Source organism: Branchiostoma lanceolatum, chromosome 16, assembly GCF_035083965.1.
Source record: "Branchiostoma lanceolatum isolate klBraLanc5 chromosome 16, klBraLanc5.hap2, whole genome shotgun sequence".
Lineage (NCBI taxonomy): Eukaryota > Metazoa > Chordata > Leptocardii > Amphioxiformes > Branchiostomatidae > Branchiostoma > Branchiostoma lanceolatum.
This window is the reverse complement of record NC_089737.1, coordinates 7485226-7496842: the sequence shown is the minus strand read 5'-3', so window position 1 is coordinate 7496842 and position 11617 is coordinate 7485226. Positions and strand designations below refer to the sequence as shown.

The window sequence follows — 11617 nt, the reverse complement described above, 5'->3', positions numbered from 1 at the left end:
AACACAACACTTTTGATATAAAAACTTTCCAAGTCGGCCAACTTTGGCAGGGGGGCAATTTTTCATGGCATGGTACCTCTACGTGGAATTGCCCCCCACCCCTCCCCCCTACGGCATAAACGTATGTTCCAGATATATGGCCATTGCAGAAAGTGTATTCTCATATATACATGACTTGTTTGCTATTCCGCTCGATGATTCATGTGATGGAGTTCGGCTGTGCTTTTTATGGTTTGCTTTCTATGATTACACTTATTGCCTCACTATTGGATAAGAGGCCGAAATGAAAAAAAGTATATTCAGTACAAAAGAAATGCTTTTCTTTGTAAATAGCAGCGAGTTTTCAGATTTTCTTGTACAAATAACATAGCACTAATTATTGCGATCCGTGTTTTATTTATTTATTTTTCATGTTCACTTACACTGTTCCTATGCAGAGTCATGTTCACTTGCACTGTTACTTTAAAGAGTCATGTTCACTTGTACTGTTGCTATACAGAGTTATGTTCATTTGCTGTTAGTCAATATTGTATTTTTTAAACATTACACGCTGGTAACGGTTGTTCAGTGGCATTTTGTGAACTTCTCCAACATGCTATATCAGCTATATCATCCATTTCAATAAAAAAAATTACTGGTTGGTATTTGCAGTGCTAGTATATGGAGCCCTGTACTCTTGCATTATTACTCTTAAGAGTCATGCTCACTTGCTCTGTTACTATATAGAGCCATGTTCATTCCAGTTTTGCTATATATAGTCATGTTCACATGTACATTTACTATGCTCATTTGCACTGCTACCATGTAGAGTCATGTTTACTTTCACCGTTGCTATATAAAAATTAAAGTCATGTTTACTTGCACTGTTGCCCTATAGAGTGATCATGTTTACTTGCTGTCCAGTTATGTTCACGTGCACTGTCTTTGATGCTGATTTGTCATCACCATCCCTATCTTTGGTGCTGATCAGCCACCATCTTCCTTGTTCTTTGAGCTTATTGGCCATCACAAACCTGTCCTTGGTACTGATTGGTTATAAGTCTTCTCTTTGGTGCTTATTGGCCATCACAAACCTGTCCTTGCTGCTGATTGGTTATAAGTCTTGTCCTTGGTTCTTATTGGCCATCACCATCCCTGTCTTTGGTGCTGATTGGTCGTCACCATCCTTGTCCTTGTTGCTTATTGGCGATTACCAACCTGTCCTTGGTACTGATTGGTTATCATAAGTCTTGTCCTTGGTGCTGATTAGGCATCCCGTCTTTGTTACTGATTGGTCCATCGCATCCCTATTCTTGGTGCTGATTGGTCATCTCCACTCCTGCCTCGGTCCTGGTGCACTCGGCCCATCATTACTTTTGTCTTTGGTGCTTATTGGCTATCGCCATTGATTCCTCGGTTATAAACCTTTATCCACCATTATATACATAACTGAATATTCATGACGAAGAGCTTTACTGTACTGTACTTTTTACACCATCTGGCTAGATACATTAAAAATACGTACTGAAATGCATATTTGGTTCTTCTCGTCTCTTTATGATTACAGAAGTGTAAAAAGAATTCTTTTTTGATAGAGGTTATGTCTAAATGCATCAGAATTTTGAAATCGTCAATATTGCATAATTGTATTAAGTGTGGCAAGATAGCTTGTATATCTGTCTTTGAAGCGCATCTCTCTCTTGGTTGTCTTCATTACGTCACAGTGCCTGACTGTCTGCCACGGAAGTTGTTCCACCTTGTCTTTGTTCATGTCCTTGTGTTGCCGTAGGTTCTCCATCCCTGTGCTGTTGTTTACCCAGGTTCTTTCTACACATCATTTCTCGTATGTAGAACCCAAACTTTTCCCCAAGCAGTGCATATAGGAACGGGTTCGTCACCGCATTGATGACTTGCAGTACGAAACAAAACCGCAAGCCGAGTGCTAGAGCTGTGATGTTGTAGGGACTTCCCGAGACGGTTACTAAACCTAAGACATGTCCGGGAGACCACGATACGACATAGGCTACCACAACGGCAGTCACCATCCTAGTCACACGGCCATGGGACCTGGCTTCGCTCCTTGCCCTAGCGGGTATATCACCATGCTGTTTTAAAGCCTTGAATAAGAGTATGTAAAAGATGACTGTAACCAGCAATGGGACTGCAAACATTACTATGAAACTGTAAAGTTTTGCTGCAAGCGTGCGATTTCTGAGGTCAGCAGATCTCACGTCTTGGCGATTTCCTGGTTCCATCACAAAGACATAAAACAGGATGCTTACGAGAATCGAACCGACCCAAAACCCGGCGATCGCAAGCAAGCCACGTTTCACAGACTGACACCGCTGGACGTGACGTATCGGGTTCGAAACAGCTTGGTAACGTTCGATACTCATAGTCATCAGACATAGCGCGCTAACAAGGGTACAAGTGTCGTAACTAACAGACGATAAATGCGCCAACCAACCATGGAAATTTTCGAGCCAGAACACCATCCATGACAAAGGGATCGCCACTGCGCAGAAGATTAAGTCTGACAATGCAAGGCTAAATACAAAGATGTTTGGATACGTTCTCATCTTCGGTTTCTTCAGTAAGATGTAGATGACGAGAGCGTTGGCTACTGCGCCCATGGCTGCTAGAATCAGGTGAATCACTGTGTACCATTGGGGTGCGTCCAGTGTTTCGATAAGCGCATATCGTGTAACTGTCTCATTGACATCAACAACTTCGGGGAGAGGGATCACCGGAAATGACGCCATCTTTCCTCAACGTCGCTGTCGTGCAGTTTGTGGTTTTGCTGGTTGATAGACAGAATAAGTCAAGAAGCTGTAGATGGATCTGTATGGTATTTGGTATGTAAATTATGCACACACTTGAAGGAAAAGTTTGGTTATGGGCCCTGGCGACTTTCTATGGTACTGTAGAAGGACTTCCGCTTGATATTGGTGGTGTTGTTGTTGTTGTCGACTGTTTATGTACGTACTTCTCTCTCCTTTCTTTGGTTCACTTTTCTGGAATTTTTTTCTCAGTCTGGGTACCGATGTCGCCGTCTCAAAATGCAAACCTGGAAGGTGAATTAGAAGATTTGCGGTAAAGAAAGTGCACATATTTTGTGAAGAAGACTAGATGACTATTGCAGAAGCTTTCAAGGGAGGTCCGAAAATTGAAATTCTGTACATATCTCTATATAATTTAAATCACACAATCAGTTACATGCAGTTAAATTGTTTTTTTTTTAAGATATTCTATTGATAAGGTACTTTACATATGATTTCAAATATATAAATAAATATGATTTCAACCTTTAGAAAATTTACAGAACATCTAGGTGAAGTCATACATCAAATGTATGACGAATCAAAACGAATGAAAAACATTGTATCATTTTACAAAACCAATTGCAATTACCTGCTAAAGTTTTGGTAGTCCGTCTGCTACCTTCCTCAAGGCAATACTGCAATTCTGCTTCCCACTGCTAGGTGACGCTGCAGTAAAAAGAATGTGGCCCCAAACGTTGCTGACAGTCGTGATTCAAACACAACAGATTGAACAGAATTTGACAATTTGAAAGGAAAAAGTTTCCCTTTGGTTTAAATGAGCACACGGTTTATCAGAAAAGTTTTCTTATTTGCAGCAGAAAACTTTTCCGTTGATGTATAGACAGTGCTGTTCCCCAAGACAGAGCGTGCATTCTAAATAGGATGATCTTATTAAGAAGACAATGAATGCCTTTTGATAGGATTTTCTTATTAAGAGAAGAGCATGTCTTTTTAATAAGATTTTCTTAGTAAGAAAAATCCTATCAAAAGGCGCTCCCTGTCTACCGTAGTACGTGACCAGGGTTAGAATTTGCACGACTTGAAGAACCGGATATTCTGCATCCTTTTAATAGCAACCTGCGTTTGTGACATGGTCGCCATTTTTAAAACACTTCTGCTAAATCAACCAACAAAAATATCGTCAACAAAATATCACATTCAGGACTCATTCAATTAAGACGTTGTACAATTCCTTCGTCAAAATGTTTGTCTTACTAGCGACCTACGGCTTGTTTACATGCTAGGCGGGTTAGGTGTGGTCCTTTTGTTTTATCATGCTATCCCTTTGGCCTTGAAATCTTGTATATTCATGAAAGAAAGTCGCAACAAATATGTGATCCAGAACGAATTTGAATCTCTGAATTTTGAAATCAAAGTTCTTAACTTGTTGATAGTGTCATGATATAGAGTATTTAACCGGGGACATGAAGAGAGAAAAATTGACGTACCTGCTTTTGTGAAGGTCTTCGCAGTACTGACGTCATTGGGTGTGTTCATAGATAATTTCGGGGCAAAGTTGAGAGATGTATATGTGCCGTCCAATGAAAACACACCCAACTTGTACTTTGTCATTGTGATAATTATGCGTCGTCATGGCGTGTTCTAGATATAATTATAATCCTTTAGGCTATTCAAATTTCTTACCGCTGGTTGAAAACAATTTAAAAACTTGATCCTGAATATAGGCAAATTCCATTTTTATTTGAGGTGATAATATTTACAGTGTATAAGTAGATAAATACACCAAATAATCTTTAGATATAGTAGAAAAATTGGCATAAACAGTAGTTACGAAGTACATACTAGTCATACGAAGTAACGTAACATACAAAGTCTAGTATACAGACTTATACTTTGTATGTTGGCTGAATGCATTTGTATCTACTTTTGTGTGTTGAAAGTTGTAGAAGACCTTACAAAATTCCCTGTGCTTTCGTCTTGTCAATATACTATACATCATTCATAGTATATCAAAAATATCCCGTCGTTTACGCGTATAAACAAACTTATGGGTGACCCAAATTAACCGAACTAGTAATAGATAAAGCCTTTGATAGCTAAGTCTTACCACTATTTTGAACTTCAAACCCACTAACAGTTTGCTACTTTTTGATACACGTTTATAAATGGTCAACTAACTACAATATTGGAGTGGGACGAGCTAATACGCAGTTACACCAACCTTCTGTTGAGCACTAAAAAGTTGCATGTAGAGATCATCGATTCCGCTAGGAGGCGTGCGTGATTAAGAAAAGTCGCACGCAGGCATCTCGTTAACGTTTAATCACGGCTATGCAAATATGCCAACCACATATATGACACGTTGCGTTGTGTTCAACCCCAAATAGCTACAGTTAACTCTTAACTGTCCTTTTGCAAACTTTCTTATAGTTTGTACACAAGTAACATGTCCTTGTAGATCGATTAATCAAAGATAAGACAACATCGCGATGAGTCCGAAAATGACGACAAGACAGAACAGAACGTCACGCCCAAACATCCTGACGTCATCCCTGGAGCGTCTCTCACAGCACCACATCCTCACCAGCTCTGCTGACGTCACTACCAGGTACACCACATCTGACACCATTAACGCACTGTCCCTATACACCTGGTGGAACTCCCCCCTCCTCAACAACACGTTGTGGACGAACTGGTCTTTCCCCGCTGCTAGGACGTGAAACGCTGCAATACCAGCGGTAGCCAGAAGGAGGCGTGGGGACAGTGCCACCGCCTGGTCTAGCTGTTTCAGTACGAGTACCGTGGACATCAGTTCTGATGACGTGAACACCAACTGATGCCACCACTGCGAGTAGAAATCGTCGTTGTAGTACCCGATAAAAACCCACCACGAGTAGTAGTGTGAGTGAATCACTGCCAAGAGGAGGACGAACATTGACGGTCTAATCTTGCTTCTCAGAGCGACGCGAATGACGTAAGTGATGCATTCGTACGTCAGCAGCACGGCAGCGACCGTCAGCGTCCACATCTTGAGCGTCTGTGGCGTGACGTTAAAGTACATGTGCTTGTAGCGACCGACGCCAGTCTCGTATGTCCCCTTAAAGATGGTGTCCCAGCATTCGCATGTACATTTCTTTCTGTTAACGGGAGGTTTTGCCGGCCAGAAGTAGCGAAGGAGGACCCCAAAGTGAGCATAGTTGATCAACACTAGAAACAGTAGAGAGACAAGGAAACCGACCAACCTAGCACTCCAACGTGAAGCTACCCTAGTCGACATTGTCATACTTGCAGTTGACGTATTCTGCACGGCTAGATGCTGGTCCGTTTCAGCTAGAAGGACGTTATGCGACGGCGACAGTTGTTCATTGGCTGACATTGTCGTGACAGATTGTCTTTTCATCACGCAAACGCGTGATCAAACATATTTACCTCGCGTTGTCCCTCAGGTAACACGACATTTACACGCTAAAAGGTTACGTTGGGATGACACCAGTGACGTCCGTTGTGAAATACAAGATTTGTTTGTATTACATGACAGGTAGACCGCGTAACACAGCAGTTTTGTACAGTAGATACAAGCAGCGTAATACCAGACTAATAGCTGTGATAATACATGCACCGTAATACCGAAGGTGGCAGTACGTTCGGTGCGTTCCACGCGGTTTGAAGTGGGTAACGTTATAAGTACGGTGCATCTACCGTGCACCTACGGTGCCGATCATTTCGACTCTGACCGTCTTGGCGTGCAGACCTACAAGTGAGCTGCTCCCGTAGTAAAAGCCGCCGCTGCCAAGCGTTTTAGGCTACAACATGGTGACAACAGAACACCACTCAATGTGTGGCTCTCCTCGAACACGGGACCTCCACTTAACGTACCATCGGACAGGACGATAATTTGTATGTCTGTCACACTTAGAGCTTCGAAATATCTCGAAACGTGTGTATGCTTGGACCCCTGTTGAAACAAAATGAATGAAAAGTGTAAATCATACTAAATACAAACTGAAAAAATTACAAATTGTCAGGCATGAATAAGAAGAATGAGGTCAACGACCTTCCAATTATACAAACGACATCATGTGACGTATACTTAGTCTAGTCCTATTGTGTGGATGAAAAGAAATCCTTGGCCTATAGTTCTAAGGACTTCAATCGTGTACCTTTGTCACATTTTGCCTGACCAACACATCCTCCCTCGTGACCAACAGGCTGATTTTTAATCTTCTCATGGATAAATAAAGGTTCAAACAAACAAACAAATAAATAAACAAACAAAGACGTTTCAACGACCCGACCTTTCCACTGTGACCCAACGACTTCAAGTGGTTTGCCCTTAAGGCATTGGCAACGTGTGGTAACTACTAAGGGTAACAAACAGTGATCATGTATAGACGGCTCAAATCTATAAAGTTTATAAACGTGTGCATAAAAAAGCTCGTGTTCAGTACAGTGCATTTTGAACCCAAAAAGAAAAGAAAAACTCGTAGTAGATAAAGAAAACACACCTATAAACATAGCTTTATATGTGAAGGTAAAAATGGAATGTTAAGTGCTGGTTCTTGGGCAGAGGGGAGAGGCCGTAGGACAAAACACATATTCGCGGTGGAAAGATCAACATAAAACCGCGAAAATAACATTTCAAGATTCGCAGTATACACTAACACATGTAAGATGACCATATTGTCGTAAGACACTGGGTAAACAGCCCGCAGATGTCGAGAAAAAAACACACTGACGTACCTGATTTCGTTAAGACCTGTACTGACATTTGTGATTATGCCGAGGTCAGACGTCAGGCAAGGGTGCGTTACCTGTCCAACGGGAAAACGCCTAGGCAGTGATTCGTCATTTTGGTCATTTTACCTATTTGACGTTTAAGTCACTGTACAATGTTTTGTGGGAGAGAAAGGTGCCGAAACTGCCCTGTTTAAAGACACATTGTGCATAACTCCTAGAATGGAAAATGGCCATATCCTTAAAGACCATTATTTTCCTTAAATTTGAAATGTACAACAAGAGACTTGCTTTTTATATATCAATCATTTTGCAACAACTGGATAACAAAGTTGTATGTATATAACCAAAGAGCTGATACCTAGCCGACGTTTCGGTGACCATCTGCCACTTTCCTCACGGCAGTACCAACTTGTTCTACTTCACACTGCAGCTAGGTGTCGCTGCAGAACAATGCGGTCCCAAACGAAACTGAGTCTCCCGCATCACGGTTCATGACTAGAGTAAATTTTCTGATCCACACAGCCTCCTTAATCTAAAGAGTTCGTCTTTTGTCCTCTCTGTCTATGACTACAAGCTGGTGTGTTACGCCGAAGGGCGGTTATACCGGCTATACAGATACAGATACAGACAGACCAATGAGATTTTTAACCTCCTTGCTAAGTTACGTTAGTCTACTAGTAACACATTTGCTTTTTGTGGTCTGTCATTGCTGTTCACTTCCTCATATTCATAACTATTTTAGATTATAAACACCGTTTATTCTTTGTGTTTCATGCTTTTAGAGTTTGCAATGATCACTTTTAGGATCGCTTATAGGGGATTTTGATGTCAAAATCGGAAACAACGGACTACAAGAGCAGCATGATTGTCTGACAACTTGAAAAGTTAACTTTTGTAGACTTGTTTCCCAAACTTTTGTCAAATAATTTCCAGACTGAGAGAAGCTTTCTATTATTACAAGTTCTTTCATTTTACAACTGGGTTAACGCATTGGAGTAGATAGACAGGCATGAATGACAATATTTGATCATATTTCCATATCGAAGCTCACGTTGGCAAAGACCAAAATGCATCCACTGCTTTCTCCCTCTGTTTGGAACAATCCAAATTACCATTTTGGGTCGCAAATATCAGTCGTTCCAGTTTCATCAAAGATTCAAAACAAACTAAAACATTTAGAATAGTGCAAAAAATTCTTTGATAAACAAAAAAATTGTAGTTCTGTTAAGACAAACGCGAATATGGAATAGAAAAAAGATGATAGGACATGTGAACACCCAAGTCATGAATGGTATCTTCCAGTCATAGGTCTACCACGTGATCCAATATGGCGGAAATTTGACGTTTTTCAAAGTTGCCGTATGTTTCTGCTAACTTTAGACTTATTTTCGGCGTCTCCAACGTCGTAACAACCTGCGTATTCTATCCATAAGAATCACACGACATGGAGGGACCTGAAACTGAGCCTTTGACGGCTTCCACGGGCTGTATTCAGGGGAATTCTCACGCCAAAATCGCTGCGCCGCAGGAACTTTATTCCGAAGAAGATGGTGAGAGTGACAAAATTGATTATCATAATAATTGTTATTTTTGAAGAGAAGGATTTATATGGTTGATACAGGCAGTTATGGAAGTAATATTCCGACCATCCACAGCACTGGACTCTATTTGTCGATTGTTGTCTTTCTGTTGCAATAGGTAAGAATTGTTTTGATTTGATTTAAGTTTTGAAGCAGACTTGATTTTGGGGAGGGGGGCAGCATAATTTTATATATTCACCTTGAATATTCACCTTGAAGTTCATCCAGTAGGTACCCTTAAGGGTAATGAGGCTGTGCCTAGTTGGTGCTAGTAGTGGATGGTTTTGTGTTAGCAGAACACTAAAGTGTAAAAGTGACATTTTTTGCGGTGGTTTTATGTTCGCGTTTTTCACGGTGACCTATTCACTGCGAACTTAAAGCCACCGTAAACACTCCACTATCGACCCACCACAAAAAATTATTAAATCCCTGCAAACATTTCCCATTTTACAGTACATTTGTATTTTCCTGCGGGAATTTACATGGATAAGGAAGGCAAAGTAGGGTACACTATAGAAGTGCGACAAACAATTTTACGGTGTGTTTGTGGAATAATCTATCAAATAATTGAAATCCAAAATATTGGCGTTTGAGCGCGTCTTTTGAATGGTGTCTAGCAGACGTCAGCGGAACTGCATCCGACTCCCTTCGGCAGGTAGTTACGATATTCACACGCATTTCTACGCCGACTGGGAAAACGTCATATATTGTATGATCTGAGACCCCGTTCATATCAAGCCTGTCATAGCCGGTTCAGAGTTCTCACCAGAATTTTATCACAGCGTAGGGGTCAGGTACAGAAGGCCAACTTTACACGGCATAAGTCATGTCCAGAGTGCCAAAGACAAAGTTTTCCTCTTTCACATCACAGCCTCATTCTAAAGCCAAATATGAACTTTTTAAAAGATTTATGAATGGTCATATATGCATGACATAAGTTTCTTCCCAGAAAGAAACACCCATATGCTGGTTGAAACACAGTATAGACATTTTATATGGAACTGCATATATATAGTTATGATGAAATTTGCCCCCAAAATCATGCACACAAAAAAATAACTTGGCATCAAGCCAGATGGCCAGATCTGGATGGCTTTTGTAAATTATTCGTAAAGAGGATGTTGGCCTTGAAGATGAGGAACTTTGATCTGTTATGTGCGACAGGAACTTGTGAAAACACTTGTGTCACCTCTAAAACGAGGATGTACTGAACTGAACTGATTCGTAAAATTCCACGCAAGCTCCCCAGGTACAAAAACAGTTCTATTAAAGTGACAAGAAGAACTGTTTTTTCTTGTGTGAGGCAATTTTTAAACATTCTGAAGGAGACAGGAACCTTAATCTAGATCTGTTGATTCACTCTTTTGTTCTGAAATATATTAATAGAACACAATGGTACATAAGGTCAAAGGTACGTTGTTGTTCTGCTTCGTGCAAAGGTCTAGGTAACTCAGGTAAAGTCTAGAATTTACAATTTGTTCCTCTTCCGTTTTTTTACACTGCAACATATCAGTCCTACTCTTACCATTTTCCAACGTTACAAGTAGGACAAGACATCTCTAGCTACAGCTACATGTGCCATATACTTAAAGTTAAACAACCCTTTCTGGTTAATTAAGCAACAGTTGGATCCATATTTCGGAACTTGATTGTTGTGAAGAGATTAAGTTGTAAGAAGTTCTTGGACTTGGAAGCAGAGTTCTTGAGTACAGATTGGTTAAAACATGCAACAGGAGGAAATGTCAAACCAAGTTGAGTTGGAGACTACGGGAGGTGAACACACTGTACAGGACAGTCAAACTGCACCTGAAGGTTTGTCAATGTCAGTTATCATGCTTCAAGTTCAACTTCAGAGGACAGTGAATCCAATGTTAAGTAGAAGCTATCATGATGAAATGTAAATTATTTCATTCAGCAAAATTTAATCGTAGTGGCATTAATATAACTTGTACTACCGGTAGTAGCAAACGATTTCCAGCCAGAGAGTGCGAAGACTCCCAGTGGGTTATGCAATGCTCAGGTCAGAGGTCATATGAAAATCAGTGAAGGCACTTGGTGCAAATTTGTTTCTTACTCTTTATCATCATCATATTTTTTTTAGGTATCTGTTTAAAAATTTTGTGCAAGTTGGTCATGATTCAAAGTTAGTGAGCAGCCTTGTCAAAAGTAACCGGCAGCCGGCTATTTTCGCCACCTACTTACAATTTCGAGCCGGCTACTTTTGTTTTGAATTTCAAAAAATAGAAGCATAACTCCAGTAGTCTCCGTAAGAAACTCCTCCGGCCAATTCTTTAGATAAACGTCTGGCATTTTTCTGATAGCTTCCGGGATCTTCTGGGATCGAAAAACTGCCTTTCCTGATCGTGTGTAACATTGTTTACATTGCTTGTACTTCTCTTTCCCCAGTGGCAAATGTGCCGCTGGGATCGGATCGGGTGTCCTTTGCTTGCGCGCGTGCCAGCCGGCCGGGGCGGAGGGCGGAGTTTTAAAGTCTCCTTTCTTTGACGGTCTGACGGCCTTTACCCTCCCGGCCTTTGA

At 40.9% G+C, this 11617-nt stretch overlaps 2 protein-coding genes and 1 long non-coding RNA gene across 5 annotated transcripts in view; 1 reads left to right on the top strand and 2 right to left on the bottom strand.

Annotated features, from left to right (window-relative positions):
* Positions 1–11617, top strand: part of LOC136421999 (two pore channel protein 2-like) — a 32081-nt gene that overhangs the window by 11127 nt on the left and 9337 nt on the right. Inside the window, exon 2 of one of the 3 annotated variants that reach the window (XM_066409598.1) lies at positions 8933–9049. In XM_066409598.1, coding sequence (XP_066265695.1) covers positions 8933–9049 — 117 coding nt within the window. Of the gene's footprint in view, positions 1–8806; positions 9050–10772; positions 10892–11617 lie in introns of those variants that run through there. The other 2 variants (XM_066409599.1, XM_066409600.1) reach the window with 2 other exon arrangements.
* On the bottom strand, positions 304–4232 carry LOC136422005 (uncharacterized). The gene is made up of 2 exons (XR_010753561.1): positions 3391–4232; positions 304–3046 (listed from the first exon to the last, which is right to left on the bottom strand). It is a non-coding gene; the product is annotated as an uncharacterized lncRNA (long non-coding RNA).
* On the bottom strand, positions 4482–6541 carry LOC136422002 (uncharacterized). Its single transcript, XM_066409607.1, has one exon. The coding sequence runs from the start codon at positions 6160–6162 to the stop codon at positions 5230–5232; it is 933 nt and encodes a 310-aa protein (XP_066265704.1). The 5' UTR covers positions 6163–6541; the 3' UTR covers positions 4482–5229.

What these genes read in the sequence shown, in the direction of transcription:
- LOC136422002 (XM_066409607.1), bottom strand. Translation starts at nt 6,162, where the DNA reads ATGAAAAGACAATCTGTCACGACAATGTCAGCCAATGAACAACTGTCG.